This window comes from Festucalex cinctus, chromosome 10 (genome assembly GCF_051991245.1).
Source record: "Festucalex cinctus isolate MCC-2025b chromosome 10, RoL_Fcin_1.0, whole genome shotgun sequence".
Lineage (NCBI taxonomy): Eukaryota > Metazoa > Chordata > Actinopteri > Syngnathiformes > Syngnathidae > Festucalex > Festucalex cinctus.
Window position 1 is genome coordinate 12,078,391 of NC_135420.1, and position 19,131 is coordinate 12,097,521.

The following is a 19,131-nucleotide window of genomic DNA, read 5'->3' on the forward strand; positions in this document are numbered from 1 at the left end:
ATAAAACTCAGAAAATGATGCGCTTTCCCCCCCCTCAACTTAAACTAAAATTATTATACTGCCCCCTAGTGGCAAACGCACGCACGTTTTATTCATTTATGTTGCAGTATGTTTTTCTTAAGTACAATACTGTGAAGTGCTAATCAATAAATTAGAACATTTAAAACATGTTACAGAAATGTTGGTGTTTTTGCGGGGGCTGCAATCTAACGAAACATCGGTAGGGGACGCCACAAGGTGAGGCTAATAAAGCTTCCAGACGTGAGCTCGCGCGGCCTCTAGTGGCCACCCAAATATTAAGAACTAGTAAGATTATTTGTTGAATCTGCACGACAGAGTGCTGTTTCTCTTTCTCATCAGCCTGCTAATCTCCACATTGGCCAATTATTATTATTATTATTATTATTATTATTATTATTATTATTATTAGACAAGGCTGTAGAGTGAACGATGGTCTTTGAACTCATCATTTCGTCGCAATTTGCTCTCGTCACCATGGATGGATCATGGACCCATGGACACAATATAAAGAGAAATAATAATTGTAGTAATTGAAATACTAGCATGTATCTCATCAAGTTCTGATCACCACACTCCAACTTATTTAAATATAGTTTTTTTTTTTTTTTTTTTTCTTCGCTGTTCACTTTTTATTGAGTTTACCAGGGACCATGAACTCATCATCTTTTTTTTTTTTTTTTTTGCACCTGACTGTAGTCGACTGACAGTTGTGAGCAGATAATTTGGGTCTGTCCACTCCCTGCGCCTTTCCTTCCTTTCTTCCGTCGTTTTTCTCTTTCCCATCATCAAGTCGACATGAAGCTCGCGGCTCTTGTGGTCGTCATCCTCTGCCATGTTCGGATCTCAACCGCGTCTCATCCTAAACCGTCTTGTCGATATCCTCCATCGCAGTGGTGTCGCTCCCTGCTGATTGCTGTTGAATGCAAGGTGAGTAGACGAAGGGTTGCAACTTTAAGTTAGAACGCACACATGCGCACCTTTTTCATGTCAGAGCAGTTAGTGGTAATTACAGTGATTATTAATACTGGATTGCAGTGGTGGGAAGTCATAAAAGTAGAATTTGTTACTGTTCTTTTCAGGTGCACTGTACTTAGAGTGGCAGGTCTTGGATTATTATTATTATTATTTTGTTTGCAAACCATACATATTCGTATATATATATAAACTAACAAAAAAAATGCGGCTAAACCTCCAAAATACAAAATATTCACAAAAAATGGGTTTAGTTCAATGCACACAAAAAAAAAAATTAAATTAAATTTAAAAAAATATTTATTTTTATTTTTTTTATTTTATGCAGAGGTCCACACATTGTAGTTGTAATTTTCCGCCCTAAAACAAAAACAAAACAATATCTTATGTTTTTTAATGATTAATTAAGAAGCCACTCAGTGTGGTCTCGGGCCACCAGTTTCCTTTCCCTGGTTTGCACAGCGCAATAGTTGCAATAAGGTCAATGAAAACAGTACATCTGAGTTGAGATTAATATAAGTTCGATTGAGCTGAATAGAGTTGTTGTGATTAATTGGAGTCATCCTTCAGGCATTAAAGGCTGGTGCTTACGCATGTGACCGGATGGGCTGTTTTGGTCTAAATTTCATAAAGAGATAAATTAGATTTCAAACGGAATGTTTGGACTTTTTACTAGACTGTTTTTGTCTTTGTCGGTGGTGAGTGGTTACAGTGGCACATCTGTCTACCTCTGTCGATTTATTCCATGCTATGTCGATTTAAAATGGATGCTTGTACTTCACAGTCAGTCACTAATGGGGCCATTTAATATTGTTTCCTTCCCCTTCTGTAGGTACAGAAGCAATGTATGGAACTAAGCGCCATACGTCCAAAGGAGGCAGTTCCGCCGGTGTCGGTCACTCTTTACTACGAGAGTTTGTGTCCAGCCTGCAGGGTGTTCATCACTCAGCAGCTCTTCCCCACCTGGTCCATGCTGCAGGACATCATGAAGGTCACACTGGTGCCGTATGGCAATGCAAAGGTGCGACTATTATTTGGTAGTATTTCCCTAGTGGTATTACTTTTTATTAGGTTTTCAATACTGTATTTCTTCGCAGGAGCTAGTGTCCGGTAACACTACCGTCACCTGCCAGCATGGGGAGCCAGAGTGCCGTCGGAACGTGATTGAGGTTATATGGACCTTTAGTACGAAAGAGACACATTTGAGTTTAAAAAGGGCAGGTCGTTCCATGAGTAGATTTTAAAAATATAAATAAATAATAATAATCATAACAATTCATTCTAATTTAACTTATTTTTTTACAGAAGCGTATTGCATTCACTTGATTTTTTTTTTTAAAGGGTTTAAAAGGGGCAGGTCGTTCCATGAGTAGATTTAAAAAATATAAATGAATAATGATAATTCATTGTAATTTAACTTATTTTTTTACAGAAGCGGATTGCATTCACTTGAAAAAAAAAATTTGTTTTGTTTTTTTCTGACTATTTTTGGGGGGGTGTTTTTTTTTGGTGGTTGAGTATTTTTTTCTCTTTTTCTGAATATATATATATTTTTTCTGTTTTACCGAATATTTTTTTTTCTGTCATAAAAAAAAATCAATCCGAAAAACAGGGAAAGAATTATTCAGAAAAACAGTCTGGGCTATCGGCTATCCAGTCATATATACAGGTCAGTGGTCTGCAACAAGTCATTTGGAGTTTAGAGGTCTAAAAAAAAATAAAAAATAAAAAAAAAATAAAAATACTCTGATAAACAGAAGTTGGTGCTCTGTTTTTTGGAATCATTTTTTTCTGATTTCTTAGGAATATTTTTTTTTCTTCTGTTTTTCTGATTTTTATTTTTTTTTAATGACAGACAAAAATATTCAGAAAAACAGAAAAAAAAATACTTAAAAAAAAACAAAAACAAAGTTCCCCCCAAAAATTAGTCAGAAAAGTTTTTTGGGTTTTTTTCCCCCTTAAAGTGAATGCAACACGCTTCTGTGATTTTTCACTTCAATTGTATAATTGATTTATCACAAACAAGTTATTTAACAAAAAGTTATAGAAATAATTCAAATAAAATTATTAAAAATATTAATAATGTTACTAACTACACTTCCCCTCAGGCCTGCATCCTTCATTTGTCCGGCCCCACAGCTTTTCAGACTATCTACTGCATGGAATCCGCTGCTGATGCTCTCAGTGCAGCCCAGCCGGTGAGCATTTTCTTGAAGAGATTTAAAAATAATAAGTAAAATTAGGTATAGCTGCTGCACGATATGAATAAAGATTTACAAGTTGGTGCCAGGGCGGCACGGTACTCGAGTGGTTAGCACGTCCGCTTCCCAGTTCTGAGGTCTCCGGTTCGAGTCCAGGCTCGGACCTTCCTGGGTGGAGTTTGCATGTTCTCCCCGTGCCCGCGTGGGTCTTCTCCGGGTACTCCGGTCTCCTCCCACATTCCAAAGACATGCATGGCAGGTTAATTGGGCGCTCCGAATTGTCCCTAGGTGTGCGTTTGAGTGTGGATGGTTGTTCGTCTCTGTGTGCCCTGCGATTGGTTGGCAACCAGTCCAGGGTGTCCCCCGCCTACTGCCCAGAGCCAGCTGAGATAGGCGCCAGCAGCCCCCGCGACCCTTGTGAGGAATAAGCGGTCAAGAAGATGGATGGATGGATGGAAGTTGGTGCCAGGTTATTGAAATGCTTCTCAATGAGGAATTCAAACAGGAGTGAATTGAATGACCTACAATCCTATTTTGAGCCTTCTTCTGCATGTGTGTTGTTGTTGTAGTGTCTTCAGATGCACGCCCCCGCCGTCTCCTGGGCCAGCGTCGAGTCTTGTGTCAAGGGAGGTCTGGGCCGGAGACTGACGCACGCCAACGCGGTCATGACGAGAGCGTTAAGCCCTCCGCACGCGCACGTCCCCTGGGTCACCTTCAATGGGGTAAGAGACTCAAACGTACACTTGGAATCGTCTCAGCAAGGAAAATTCAAACCAGGTGATCAGAATTGTTTACAGACTGTATTTTTGACGTGTAAGTTCAACATCTGACATAGAAAAAAAATAATCACGATTTGGAGCTTCATTACCAAGAAGAAAAAAAAGAAGATCTTTTGGGCCCAAAAATCATTTAATATGAGTGAGTTAATAAGTTCAGAACTGATGACTAAAGATGAACTGTCTGCCAGGAGTTCACAGAGGAGTATGAAGACAAGGCCATGTCCTCACTCTTCCATTTGGTTTGCCAACTTTACAAGGTGAGATATTGGTTTTGTTGCTAGAAGTTTTTTGCTTTTGTTTTTGAATGCTAATGATTACCTGATGAAAGATTGCGATAAAGAATGATAATCTGTGTTGATATTTGGCCTTTTGATGAATACCCTGCATCTGCACTTTTCACAAGTCAGAAGGCCGATAAAGCTGCAATATCACTGAGCGGCGAATACTTTGTTAGGGTTAAGATAACAGTTTTTACTTGTCACAAAGTTTTTCATGTTGCAAAGAAATTTCAAACATGTTAAGACAATTTTCGACTGCCTGTGAACACCTTTTGAAACCTTTTATGAACCCTGACAAAAATCCAAAATTTGCTCAGTTTGCAAGCGATCGTCGTTCAGTGATCTTTCGAGATCAATTTAAAACTGGGTTAACTTCAGGGAATCTTTCATTTATGTATTTATTTAAAGGGATACTTTACTTGTTTAGCTATTTTTGGCAGTCAACCGTTAATACTTTGCCTATAATAAATGTGATATTTTCATTATTTTTCATGTACAATTAGTACCTTTATAAACATATTTTGCAACTTGCTGTCAACTGAAAATGACGTCACAAGAGCTCATGTAACCAATCACAGCTCAGCTTGTGAATGTCACATGACCAAACCTAGAAAACAGGTGAGCTGTGATTGGTTACCTGAGCCCTTGTGATGTCATTTTCAGTCGACAGCAAATCGCAAAATGTGTTTTTAAAGGTACTAATTGTACGTGACAAATGAAAGAATCTAATTATAGACAAAATATTAACTTTTTATTACTATAATGGGCTAAATAAGTGAAGTATCCCTTTAAAATTTCATGTTATAAGAGATGCTGCTGAAATTGGGAACTCCCTGTACTTTTTTTAATTTAAATAAATAAATAAATAAAAATAAATAAAAAAAGAGAGAAAGTTTAACATTACAGTTATGGGTTTGTTAAAATTTCAAAACATAACATTCTCTATATGGTTAATTAAAAAAAAAAACTTAACAATATGCTCAATGGCATTTCAACATAATAAAAAAAAAAAATAAAAATAAAAAAAAGGTATTTTCAGTTTTACTGCAATTAAATATCTGATCCAAATATCAGTTATCGGCCTCCTCGACTACTAATAATCGGTGTCGTATCGGCCCTGGAAAATACATACCGCTCGGTCTATCACTAATTTAGACAGTGTCATGCATGCTGAAATCATGTGACTGTATGATTGCAGGGCGTGAAGCCTCCAGCCTGCAACGGCGCGCCGGTCCGACTTGACAGAGGCTTCTGCTGAAAACGTCTCAATACACTTGACATATATTCATTAATTGTCACATGCATTTACATTGGAGTCATACTAACACATTGTGTAAAAAAAAAAGAAAAAAAAAAAGATAATCATGAAAAAAACTGTGACATCAATTTCCAAGTAATTTATTGGCATTTCCCCTCAAAATATGCTAACGTCCAGAAAATCATTTGGCTTAACAGGACAAATTTTTCTTTGACAAAAATGTTGAGTGGCAGATCAGTTGTACACATATCAATACTTTTAGATTTGATCTTGAGGCTCAACAAATGATTAAACAATTAAATGTTCTTTAAAGTACGTTTCCCTCAACAGATAAGAATGAAGAAGAATAAATAGCATTAGCGAAGTTAGCACGACAAAAAGGCTGCTGAGCAACATTACTAACATGATGGCAACATAAGAGCACTAACACCTGTGTACACATTGAACACTTTTTGGCACTAGTGTTTATATGCAAAGAACCACAATGCTGAGTTTAACTCACCAACCTTTCACTCCTTTCTTTCCATTTGACTCAATTAAATCCAGATGCAAAATACGATTGTTTTCAGCGTGTCAAAAACAGCACACTGGTCCTTTAACATCCACGGCCAACGTCCTAAGTCACATGAAATAGAAAGGCTGATCGATAACGCATACTGTGTTCATGAAATACTTTGAAACTAGTGTTTCCTACCACTACCTGATTAGGAAGTGCAATAAATGCAAATTGTGTAGTGCTGTTTTAACTTCCTGTTTTTTTTTTCCCCTCCGACCTCTGTTGGCCATAAACGTTCATCTACAGAATGGACACACATTTAGTACACAAAAAGGCTTTAAACTACACAGTTAGAACTAAAACTAATTGTCCGTTTTAAATATAGTTATCATTGGAAAAACTATCACAATAAAGTCATTGACTTTAATACAATCAATTTAAAACCTTGAGTGTAAAAATGTAGCATTGTAGGCTGGCAGGTGTTTTATTTTTTTACTGTTATTACAGACAAGCGCTTAACTTCCAAGTGGTGTTGATCACTTCCTGTGCTCCATTTCATTTTTCACTGTAAAAGTGTTGGCTACCAGTGGGCTGGGCAGAGAACAAAGAATCTAGTTTCAATTCTAACAAGGACATTAATTTGTTGTTGTATGAAATTTGGTCCTGCCTTTTATTCATTTATTTATTTTTTAATGTGAAAGGAAATAAAACAGTTTGCTTATATTTCTGAATAATCAAGCTCACAATGGGATCAGAAGTCAGCAGGTCCCTTTAACATGAAGGTGACTTGATTGACTGAATTGAGGTGACTTAATGCTTCATTAAGAACCAGGCACTGTGGTTATGATGTAAAGGCTGCAACAAACACTAAGCTATGAGTACTGATGGCACAAAAAAAAATAAAAAAAATGTTAATGTTGCCAAATGTTTTGCCAGTGACCCAATGTTAATGAATCACAACCTTTGATGCATACGTTTATTATATGCATTGGTTTTTATGAGCAGTTATAATAATTTGTTCTGAAATTGCCAAAAATCGTTAAGTTCTGAAGAAGTACATTTTCAAATATATGCTCATTATTACATTTCAGTTTTCTTTAAAAATACAAAACGTTAAAGTTAGTGAATATTGGGAGTCACTGACAAAATATTTGTTTATTTTATTTGCACCAGTTTGAAATGATTTAAGGTCAATGGCAGGCCAACAAGGTGGAAAAACAAGAAAATGTGGCTTTTTTTTTTTTTTTTTGGTCGTCTCACACAATCAGATGAATAGAGCAAAACTACAACATTGCCTCATTAGCAACTAAACGCATCAGTTGGACTACAGCATACTGTATGTGGGTGATCTGATTGTTCCTATGTAATATGACACACATGATTGTTTTGTGGAGGAGAGATTCCATGACTTTTTAGCAATCCAATATCCAAACGCCCTTCCCTATTTAAGGCATGGGCCAAGACATAAAAGCAAGTTGTTGAAAACAGGACCTGTCAATGCTTGTTCACGATTGGTGGAAGTAATCAAAGCACGTTTGGCTTAGATGGGACATTTTGTCAGCCAATATTGTTTTAACCTACAACTCGCTGTAAAGATGTTCCTTCTAGTTTGTGAAATACCAAATCACCAAAATATTTGTATTTTCATGCCTACCGTCAGGCAACTTGTACTGTATTTCTGATGTGCAGGCCTACAGTGGGTGAAGCCCTTAGTGACACATTCAAAGAGCTCGGCAACAGAAATGGTAAAGTGCTACTGCGGACTGGAGGCACCCTGATCAAAGAAAAACTAAATGCTTTTGAACCACATCAACACACGACCAGCAAATGGACAATGAAGTCCGAACATGTTTTAAAAAAAAAAAAAAAGGGCACCATATAAATTAATCTCAGGTTTAAAAAAAAAAAAAAGAGAGAAAAGTTTAGACTACAGGTGGTGTCTTCTTCAGTGCTTAATCTCAGGTGCTACAAGATGGTCTCTCTCTCTCTCTCTCTATATATATATATATATATATATATATATATATATATATATATATATTAGGGCTGCACAAATAAGTTTCAAATGGATTCGTATGCAGTTATCTGACTTTGACCAGTGAAATGCAAAATAATGCACCTCGCCATCCAATTGGAGAGCAGTGCCTAAGGGGATGACTAACACTAAATAACTTTAAAAATATATAATAAGAAGAATAATATATAGAAAAAATAAGTTATGACAATCAGCTAAGTATACATGGCACCTGCTTAGTTTGCCTCATGAAAAATGTATTTGCTTTCATTAGATAAAGGCATTTCCATTCAATATCGCAATATTGAACAACATTATTGTGCAGCCCTAATATATATGCATACAATTTGATTGCTCTCTGTGCCTAATTTATTTTTTTTGTTTCCAACTGGTTGACAAGTCCCAGTTATGTGTAGCTTCGAGGTAAATTGGAAGTGGGAATGACTTTGGGTTATGCACAGCATCCATGCTACATTCGATTTGTGTTTCTCTTCATACCCTGAGGTTTTCGGTCCATCACTTTTCTCGCTGCTCACCTCAAACAAAAACTACTAATTACATATCATTTCAACAAGATAAGATGATGAATGGTTTTAAAATGGTGCAAAATAATTTCCAAGACCCTGTCACACCAACGCAGCTCTCATTTCATCACCAAAAGGTACAAATGTTATTTTGGAGGAAGACATTTCTTTTACCTTTTGTTCTGGGAGAGAGTCACTCTTCCCAGTCCAAGTGACGCTCCCAAAGCAGGATGGGAAACAATAAAGACTTAATTAAGGAGGCACCCAAAGAGAGGACAATATAAATATGACATTAAAAAGAGGGGGGTCATCCCTCTGTCTACAGAGAGGCTGTCTCCAGTGTAAAGGGACTGTGGTGACTTTACAGACTTTATTGGTAGGTAAGGGCCCGCCCTGCCTCCTCTCAGTGCTGCTGTCTGTCTTTTTGAGCAGGGCAGGTTGTGCTGGTTGTTATGTGCCTTCGCGCAGGCAGGGGGCGCCGTCATCCTCCTCACCGTTCGATCCCTCCCGTCTCGGCGAGCTCGTCGTCCTGTGTGGGTGGGGGCTCTGCAACGTCAGATTGGCGGGCGAAGGAGGGCGATACCTGCTGCGCGGGTCCGGGGACGTGGAGGGGGAGGAGGAGTCCTGGTGTCGCTCCGCCTCCACCTCGGGGTCATCCTCCAACGGACTCTCCAGGTCAGACTCCAGCTCCTCGTCCTCCTCTTCTTCCTCCAGCGTCAGTTCAAACTGGAACTTGTCCCCGCCTACCCCCGACGGCGGGTTTGGGCCTCCTAAGCTCGCTCCTGATCGGAGATCGGCGTGCGACTCGTCAGGACTTGAAGGCGAGGGGCTGCGCGGGATCATGCTCTGGTACCACTCTCGGTTGTCCTCCAGGGTGTCCAGGATGTCCTGAGCGTCGGGGTGCACCAAGTCCGCCCACGTCTCCCACAGAGGGTGAACAATGTAGTCGATGAAGCCCACCTACGCAAGAAAGACACAAACAATGTCAGCAATGACAACAAAACTGAAAACGATGAGATTCAATGTAAAAGCTGTATCAGCGAGCTTTTAATTTAACAATACCTTCATCACAACAAGTCAGGGATCTTTCCCTTTCGTTTGAGATTTCGGGATGAAAATAAAATATTTGGTTTCCTTATTTTGATTTTGACCGATACTAGGGATGTAACGATATTCAAACGTCACGATACGATATTATCACGATATGAAGGTCATGATACGATAATTATCACGATATTGTGGGGAGGTTGACGATACAAAAAAAGGTCACAATATTGGAAAAAAACTAACTCATACAAAAAAAAAAAAAATCCCTTCATCTGACCATTAGGGTGGATTTTAAACATAGAAGGGCCAAAACATGCCTTGTGAAAATTAAAGTTAAATTAACTGCACAATTAGAAATCAACCTGACTTTTTTTGAACAGACGTGCTGCTTTTAATATCATGACATGACGATGACGATATATTGTGGCAGTTTTAATATCACGATATCACGATATTGCCATTATCATTACATCCCGAGTATCGGGCCACTACTGAAACTTAATACTCGCCCATCCCCATTACGTATAACATAGACAGATGGATATGCTGTTCATTGAGGCATTATGACCATTTTCAGCAGCTAATCATATTTTAGCGGGGCATGACCTACAATTGAAGTAAGATTCATAATGCTTCAATTTCCCTCTGAGCTCAAGACAGAGAAGATGACTGAATACTGTTACTCTGCCTACATGTACTTAATACATTGCATAAATCACTGCATGCTAATTAGCATTAAGCTAGCAGGGCCTCTCTTCAGGCAGTAGTTTGGCTGTTTTAAAAAAAAACAAAATGTAATTCTCTTTGTTTATGTTTAGTTAACAGTAAGCTTCAACTGGCGTGGCATTAAACAGTTTGAAGCCTCTTTTCATACATTGCAGCTTATATTAAAGCGTGTTAACTGCCACAACACAGCGCTCCTGTCTCAACTGTCTCAAGCAAAATGGCTTGTATCTAAAAAACCCCAAACCCTCTTACGTCACTTATCTCAAGGCACGACTGTTAGAAACATGCCATGGCAGGATGCAGCAACGACTGTACATCATATAATTCAGTGTAGTAAATTTGTTATACAGTTTTTATACTGGATTAAAGTGTACAAGTGGTTATGTTGTATTGTAGCACAAACATCTAAACAACAACAACAACAACAACAACAACTTTTAACATTACCAAACATGTTTTTGGTTATGAATCAAGGACACATATGGAACATTTGAAGTTTATTTCCCACCCACTTACATTTGGGAGGAAAAATGTCTGTCAGCAATTTAAACAAAAAACAAAAAACACTGGTCAGCTAGATTGACTCCCAAGTTCAAAACACGTATTACCTGGCTCTTTTCAATCGAGGCATTGTGTTTGTCACACATGGGACTGATCTCCATGCCCTTATCACGTTCCCTGTCACCCTGTGTGAAGAATTCCACCATGATACGGTCCGTCCACTGACGGTAAAGCTCGAGGGGCTTGGTTGGGTTGCTCAGATCGGCACAGTGAACCATGTTCTGAAGAACCTGGAGGAGAAAACAGGCTCACTCAAAGAAATGATTTGACACAAAGATGATGATTGAAAACATTCTGTGTTTTGTCAACAGGGGGTGCTCTAACCTGGATTCGATCTGAATAGTTGTCAAGCAGCAGAACTCCCAAACTGGTCACTTTCTTGGTCTCCACCATTGTTTTCATGTCCGCCAAGAAGTTCATATGTTTGGACATATCTGTGGCTAGCACCTAATCACGACATTAGAGGTGATACATTACAATAGTACTTGTAAATAGTACAAACAACTAGGAAAAAGAATTGTACTATATTTTATTTTAGTATGTGGAATACGCCGGCTGATGTTGGAGCATTTGGGTCTCAGTCAGAGGTTCTGGATTTCTTTTTCATAATCAGTAAATAATATCTCATTCTAAGGACTGTAATGGAGGATTACTGAACGTACGAGCATGATATGAGTAAAAGTAATTGGAATTTGTGCTTATAATGTTCAATAATTCAATTCAATTCAAGAACAGTTTCAGCTCACAGGTTATGTCCTAAACTGAAAAGAAAAAAAGAACAAAAAAAGCAAAAGCACAAAATCTCACCATGTCGATCACCATCTTGCGGAGGGAATCTCGTTGTTTCTTGCTGAGGTTCTGGAAGATGTCACAGTTGTCCCCTTGGAGCAGTTTGAAGCCCACGGCGAGGTGATGGTTCTCGAGCACTGAGGCATCATTGTACATTAACGCTAACTCGGAACCTGTGAAGGAAAAGTTGGAAGCTGCTTCAAATATGTGACCTGGAAACTCAATAAAGAAAGTTACAGACTCTCAAACAAAATATTAAGAAATGGCTCTCAGCAGTGTCAAATGAAAATGAATTGTTTCTCACACGTCTTTTTCATAATGATGAAAAAGTATTTTATCACTAGATCAAAAGACCTACTTGTGTTTATTAGGAACTGGTTTGTGACGCCCGGGTGGTCCACGTCGTGAATGGCACTGGCAAACAAAACAGCCATGATCTCTAAATCTGTGAATACAGCCTGTAAGGACACAAAGATGGTGTTAGAAAAGGCATACTCACAAGTATTTGTCATATTTGACTCCAAATCATGAAGAAGTTCACCTCGAGAGCGGGCGTCGACAGGAGCACGTGCGTGGACTGCACAACATCAGCTGCATGGATGTTGTTGTGATAAGCGACATCAGCACGGTAATGGTCCTCTAAGGTCATCATGAAGGTGATGAAGGTGTTAATGGGGATTCTGAACGTTTTTAGAAGATCTCGCTCCTGGTAGGGTCCAAAGAGAGAAGTCATGTTGAAAAAGCATTTTGAATGATTTATGCAGTAGCTACTGTAAATACTGTATATAGCAGGAGAGTGAGAAGAGGCTCAAACCTTTATTGAGCCCCAAGGCCCATATTTTTTATTTGGAAAAATTTGAAAAAAATACGTTTGAATATATTTAAAGCATGTGGAAGGGGTCAAACTAGAAAAAAAGTTTAGATTTTATTATGATGTCTCTAAATCCCAAATATTCACTGTAACATATCCCCTGTGATAAACAAGGGTTGTCTTCATTCTTTCTGTAGATTCAACTTTTTGTTCCCTTCCCTGTGCTGTATTTGGTTAGGACAGGGGTCAGCAACAATTCCTGTCAAAAGAGCCGTTGTAGGCCAAATAAATATCCAAAAAATATGTCTGGAGCCGCAAAACCTTTGAAGATCGTGATGAAGTGTGTTAATGTTAGTCTAATCTACTGAGTGCCTGAGAGCTAATTAGAGCTGTACCACAAATGACAAAAAAATGCGTTAATTTTCCTCTACCTTTCGTCTTTAATTTTTGTATTTTTTTTTTGTGTGCATTTTTCATACTTCGTTTTTCATACCTTTTTAGACTTTACTGTCTTTCTGTTAAATTTCTGACATTTTGGGCAATTTTATGACCATATTACAGTTATTACTTCCTTTTTTGGATATTTTATGGCTATTTTTTGACATTTTTGCTGATTTTTATTTGCCAGCAAATTTATGACATTTTGTGGACATTTTATTGTAATTATCGGGATTTGTTCATTGTTTTTGAGCATTTTATAGTTACTTTTAAAATGCTTTCTTTTCTGCTCTTTTAAAAATAAATGTTCTGACTTTTTTGCGGTCATTTTATGGATTTCTTCTTTTGTTTTTGGACATTTTATAATTACATTTTGAATGTTTTCTACTTAAAACTTTTTTTAAATACATTTTCTGACTATACTGGCAATTCCAAAATATTTTATGGTAATTTTCTGCTTTACTTTTTTTTGTGTGGACATTTTAGGTTACTTTTTGAACATTTTTTTTATTCGATTTTCTGACATTTTTGGCAATTTCATGGACATTTTATGATAAATTTCTGCTTTTTCCGTTTCCTATTTGGATATTTTATGATCATTTTTAGGTAATTAAAAAAAAAAAAAAAAATTTCAGCTTTTTCTCACAACTTAAAATTTGGACGCTGACATTTTTTTGAATATTTTTTATTTTTTTTTAAATCTAAATAATTAATTCAATTGAAGAATATTTGATCTAAAAATACAAATGCATATGTAAAAAATATAAATTTCTATATTATTATTTTTCTTTACAGACGCACAGGGAACCATAGGAGAGGGACTAAAGAGCCACATGTGGCTCCAGAGCCGCAAGTTGCAGACCCCTGGGTTAGGAGATGTTCCTACCTGGAAGATGGAGAACATGATGACCGTCAAAGGGCGGTTTCCAGAGTGTTCTGCTATCTTGAATACGTCCAGACCCCACCGGTTAAGGTCCTCAATCTCCTGAGGAAGTAAAACATGACACGTGTAACGCATGTTTTCTTTCTCTGTGTGTTTGTAGACGCACGTTGGCCAGCAGGTTCTCCTGTGGGGTGTTGACACCAAAACGAGGTATGCAGGTGGACGCAAGGCTGGGGCTCTGTGTGACCTTTTTCACACCACTGATCTGTGACATGGGCCTCTTCTTCTTCTCCTTCTCTTTAGGCGGCGGAGACAGGATCTCCACATCATGTTGTTTCTCTGCATAGAGGACAGAATCCATTTTTAGACCTACTGTATGTGTGATACTTTTGAAAGTACGAAAAAGCAACAGGTTTTCTTAACTCATTTGCTCCCAATAACATGTAAATACGTTTTTTTTAATGTTCTAAGTGTCCCAAAGACGTATTTATATGTTTTTTTCTTTTGTTTTTTTATGCTAGAGCATACAGAAGGCTTTGATGCAGCCTCTCAACTGCAAAGAACGGTTGCAGAAATGGTAGTTATTACACAAACGGCCAGCAGGTGGCAGCAGAGCAAAGGAAATCAACCAGGGCCATCTAGAAAAAAAAGCTCAATTACTTTCATTTTAAATAGATTTGTGAAAACTGATGAAACTTAGCTGTGTTCTAATGCTAATTGCTGCAAAACGGAAACGGATAGAAACACACTTTTTTTCCTTGTGAAAGAAGAGACTTTAATCTTTCTTTTGCTAGGTTCCATGCTTTTATAGCAATAGAACACAATATTCTGTGGGCCTTGCAAAATCAGTCCAAATCCAGTAAAACAGCCGGGAGCGAGTGAACGGGACTGCTTCTGTGAAAATGTCTGGGAGTGAATGAGTTAAGTGTCCTGAGGTAGCATTCATGTACAGTAACAATCATCCAGGGTGCACAAACAGATGTGTGGATGCATAACTGTAATCTTTGGGCCTGTTTCACCACTTATTTTAAATTTTGAAAAGCAATTTTGTAATTGACACTTTGGCAGTCCAAACATGTACAGCAAGGAGTGAATTGTTGAATTTACACTTCTTGCCCATGACTGCATGACGCACACATTCCCTTCAAATACTCTTACTGACACCACACCTCAAATGTGGGTCACGTAGTATTTTTAAATAGTAATGTTTTTCCACTGGGATTTGCTCAGGACCAAAACATCCCAGCCCTAAACCTTAACAAGAAAAAACCTACAGTATATCCATGAATGAAAAGCTCAGAAACAAGACCAGATGTAACACAAATAGAAAAGCAAATTGATGTTTCTAATATACAGTATTGTATGCATACAAATGCAATCAGAAATTAGGGTATAATCTACAATGTAGATGGTAATACTAAAAACAAAAAGAACGTAACATCATGACGTGTTGACACAAAGATGCTGTCCGCAGAAGCACGTGCATGTTCAAAGTGACTCATCTGTTTGTTTTTTTACATCCAGCAAAATATTCCAATTTGGAGTCATAAAATCGAACAACAACCTTTAGATTACATCCACATAAGCTCCACAGTATTTCTAAAGGACGTCTTGCACCTGTATGAAGAGGATATCAATGAAGATCCGAATGCGAACCCCAAAACACACACGTCAGAGTGCTGGCATCACACAAGGCTATGACGCTCACCTCCCTCACAATGTCGTCTTTTTCTCACACCAGAAACCATGGTGGTCATCTCCGAGCGCAGCCAGGCAGGACATGGAGGCACCCATCTCAAAACGCGGCGTGAAGGGCAGCCACCTCCTGATTGGGCTCAGCCGCCATCCTCCCGGCGGGCACGGCTGGTGTAGACTGATTCTTCTATTGATGCAACATGCCCTCTAATAATATTGCACCCTGTTGCTACGACAACGCCACACAATGTGTTTGGGAATGCTGTCTGGTACCGCGCCGCCTTCTTTTTTAGGGGAGGAAAATTCCTCGTACTATTTGTCTGCATAAGAAGCAAGCCTCTCCTCCTAGCTCTTGTCTAGAAAAAAAACATCTCTGTGCTATTTCAATTTCTTCTTGTAGCCTTGCATTTAAAATGCTGAAATTTGCCTCTAAGTCAATTGAATAGAATAGCTAGCCAATTTCCTCCCTATAGACACAGCACATGGACACAAGTGAATAATATTAATGCCAACATTCATGAACACTATTCTATGTAACAATTAGACATGACTGATAGATTTGGATTTTTAATTGAAAACAAAAACAAAACCTTACATTTTTTCCTTTTTTCTTGATGAAAACAATATAAAAGTATAAAAACCTGTGATGTTCGATACCACTTTTTTAAGACCGATAACAGTACAACAACTTTCCATTAGTCACGATACCAATACCAAGTACGGTCACTAGTATTATTTTTGTAACATAAAATCACACCTCCCACCGAAAAAAAGAACAATGAGAGTTAATTTTAAAGAAAGTCCTATTCAAATTGAGCATTATTACTTAAAATTGCATGAAATTAATGTCAATTTTCTATTCTTCTAATTTCAAATGTCTACTTCCTGATTGTAAAACAGCCACAAGAGGGCGGCCAATACTGGTACCGAGTAAGAGTACCGATACTAGGGATGTAACGATATTCAAACGTCACGATACGATATTATCACGATATGAAGCTCACGATATGATAATTAACACGATATTGTGGGGAGGTTGGCGATATTTAAAAAAGGTCATAATATTTAGAAAAAATGAGCTCATACAAAAATAAAACACAATATTGTGCTTTTGTACATAACATCAATGTTATGTTATTATTATTAATATTATTATTATGTTTTATTCCTATTATTATTATTATTATTATATTATGTTATTAATGCACATACACATTGAGTTCCTCCACATATTGACTTGCTTCACAGGCATATTACGTTCCCTTCATCTGACAATTAGTGTAGATTTTAAACATAGAAGGGCCAAAACATGCTTTGTGAAAAGAGAAAAAAGAAAAAAAAAACTAGCCACCAGAGGGTGCTCGATCTGCACCAATGGAACTCGACCAGACTTTCTTTAACAGATGTGTTGCATTTAAATATCATGAACATGACGACGACGATATTGTGGCAGTTTTAATATCACGATATCACGATATTGCGCTTATCGTTACATCCCTACCGATACAATGAAATAAGGCAGGGTATCGGCTCGATACAAACACTTGGTATTCGCCCATCCCTAATAAAAACCTCCAAATAGGAGATACTGTGTACAGAATCGTGAAAAAAGTCTTTAAGAAAAGATTTTGTTGTGTTAGTAATGTCACAATGACCATTATGTCTCAGTACAGAGCAGAAACTGAACTGCTCATAAAAGTGAGAACAATTCATCGAGCATTGTACAGCATTTGTGTTTGTTCGTTAGCAAGCTGCTTCCTGCTTCATGAAGGAGGACAAATACGCGAGAGGTGACATTGTGGGTCTGTGGGGGGGGATTTTATTATCTCGATCAGAAATGGTCAACTTAAAAGATGGAGTTGACCACAATTAGTCATCACTGCTACTGGGTGGTTGCACATTGTATAACCAGATGTCTGACAAAAAAATGCCATTTATGCTCATATCTTATGTCTGCCGCAGCCATTTTTTTGTGGATTAAAAAAAGTGGTGCTTCCTCCTCTGCTTCCCCCCTCCCGCCGCTGTGCAAATCTCGCGCGGCTGGAGGTGGGGTGGGCACATCTTCCCTCTCTGCGCTGCTGCCCGGTGCCGGTTTCCGGGGGGGGGTGGGGGGTTCTCGCGGGGGGCCGGGTTCGCGGGGGGGGGGGGTGGCGGCCGTCGGGGGGGGGCGGCTTGTTTGGGGGGGGGGGGGGGGGGGGGAGGTATGGGTGGGTGGGGGGTTGGGTGCTGGGGGTCGGGGTGTGTTCGGGGGTCGGGGGTGGTGGGGCCTGGGTCGTGGTGGATGGCGGGTTTGGGTGGGGTGCGGGGGGGTCGTGGGGGGATGGGGGCTGGGGACCGGTGGGGTGCTGTGGGGGCCCGCTGGGCCTCGTTCTGCGGCCTTGGGCTCGGGGGTGTGGGCCGGGGCTGGGGCGGGGGTGTTCCGGGTGTCTGGGTCGGCTCGCCGACCGGTGTCCGCTCGGGTGGCTTGGGGGTGGCCTTGGTGCTGCCGCGGCCTGGGGATTCCGGGGGGGGGGTGCTCGCTTTGCTGGACCGCGGTTGACGGCTTCTTTCTTTGGTGGTGGTCCTTATGCATGCCAGATCCGTCGCACCAGCATCTACTGAAACTCAACAGAAGTACCCTCTCCCTCCCACAGCCCCTTGAATCAGTTGGTGCTGGTGTCTGTGGTTCTCACTTTGCTTTATCTATCCTTCCCTCCTTCCTCTCTTTAGTTTTTCCTCTGGTCACTTGAGATCTTAATTTATTAGAAGTATGAGGTTTCTGGGGTTGGCATAAGACTCCGGTTTTGTAACCACGCAGGAGGGGTCTTGTTGGTGCTGGACTTCACTTTGATGGATTGGATGTACTGGCTTCTATTGATCTCACTCTGCCTTATCGATCCTTCCCTCCTTCCTCTCTTTAGTTTTTCCTCTGGGCTCTTGAGATCTCGCTAAATTTGCTGGAATTTAGAGGCTTCCGGGGTTGGCGTAAGACTTTGATTTTGTAATCATGGGGAAGGCAGGAAGTGTTTGGTCGGTGCTGGATGTCACCTTTCTTTTCTCTTTCTTTTTTTTTCTGACCTTTTCTCTGGTCTCCTGACCATTTAAATCTCACGACTCTGGCAAGATTCTGAAGTACCTGGTTAAGGCGAAGGGTAATGGGATATTTATAAGGTTTTAGGTGAATGAATGAGTATAAATTTATACGTATTTGCACGCACGCACACGCACGCACGCAAACGCACGCAAACGCACACACGCAAACGCACGCACGCACGCAAACGCACGCACACATACACACAAAAAAAAATAAAAAAATAAAAAAATTAAAAAAAAAGAGCAATGATGACAAGACGTTGAATCGGTAAGACTACCGAATGAACAATTCTGAGCTCTTCAAAAAGAAAAAAAAAAAAAAAAAAGAAAAAAAAAAAAAAAAAAAAAAAAAAAAAGCTATGTATTTGTAATGGGAGCCACCAAACATCAAACCTCAATCCGGGCTGACACAGTTGACATTACTGGAATTCCTGTGAGTCCTCACTCACGTCACAACGTTCACAAGTTAGTGAGTTGCAAACTTTCATTTTAATCAGTCAGGCCACACACACACACACCACATGAATGGACAAAATTATTGAACAACACGCAGTGTTGCGGTTAAA

General features: G+C 39.2%; 2 protein-coding genes across 6 annotated transcripts in view; one reads left to right on the forward strand and one right to left on the reverse strand.

Moving 5' to 3' along the window:
* The first annotated feature begins 667 nt into the window (after positions 1-667).
* Positions 668-7,262, forward strand: LOC144026674 (gamma-interferon-inducible lysosomal thiol reductase-like). Its single transcript, XM_077533566.1, has 7 exons — positions 668-948; positions 1,826-2,014; positions 2,091-2,162; positions 3,102-3,191; positions 3,764-3,916; positions 4,162-4,230; positions 5,450-7,262. The coding sequence occupies exons 1-7, from the start codon at positions 817-819 to the stop codon at positions 5,507-5,509; spliced, it is 765 nt and encodes a 254-aa protein (XP_077389692.1). The 5' UTR covers positions 668-816; the 3' UTR covers positions 5,510-7,262.
* LOC144026673 (3',5'-cyclic-AMP phosphodiesterase 4C-like) overlaps positions 5,629-19,131 on the reverse strand; it is an 88,799-nt gene continuing 75,296 nt past the window's right edge. For all 5 annotated transcript variants that reach the window (XM_077533561.1, XM_077533562.1, XM_077533564.1 and 2 more), the window contains 8 exons: positions 13,965-14,137; positions 13,802-13,900; positions 12,208-12,372; positions 12,025-12,124; positions 11,685-11,839; positions 11,202-11,324; positions 10,925-11,107; positions 5,629-9,503 (listed from right to left, as the gene is read on the reverse strand). In XM_077533561.1, the coding sequence (XP_077389687.1) occupies positions 8,994-9,503; positions 10,925-11,107; positions 11,202-11,324; positions 11,685-11,839; positions 12,025-12,124; positions 12,208-12,372; positions 13,802-13,900; positions 13,965-14,137 (1,508 nt within the window). In that variant the 3' untranslated portion in view covers positions 5,629-8,993. The remainder of the gene's footprint in view (positions 9,504-10,924; positions 11,108-11,201; positions 11,325-11,684; positions 11,840-12,024; positions 12,125-12,207; positions 12,373-13,801; positions 13,901-13,964; positions 14,138-19,131) is intronic.

Excerpts from the sequence above, each read along its gene's own strand:
- LOC144026674 (XM_077533566.1), top strand. The coding sequence starts at position 817 with ATGAAGCTCGCGGCTCTTGTGGTCGTCATCCTCTGCCATGTTCGGATC. Across the intron at positions 949-1,825 it reads TGATTGCTGTTGAATGCAAG|GTACAGAAGCAATGTATGGA; the intron begins GTGAGTAGACGA and ends CCCCTTCTGTAG. Across the intron at positions 2,015-2,090 it reads TGCCGTATGGCAATGCAAAG|GAGCTAGTGTCCGGTAACAC; the intron begins GTGCGACTATTA and ends ATTTCTTCGCAG.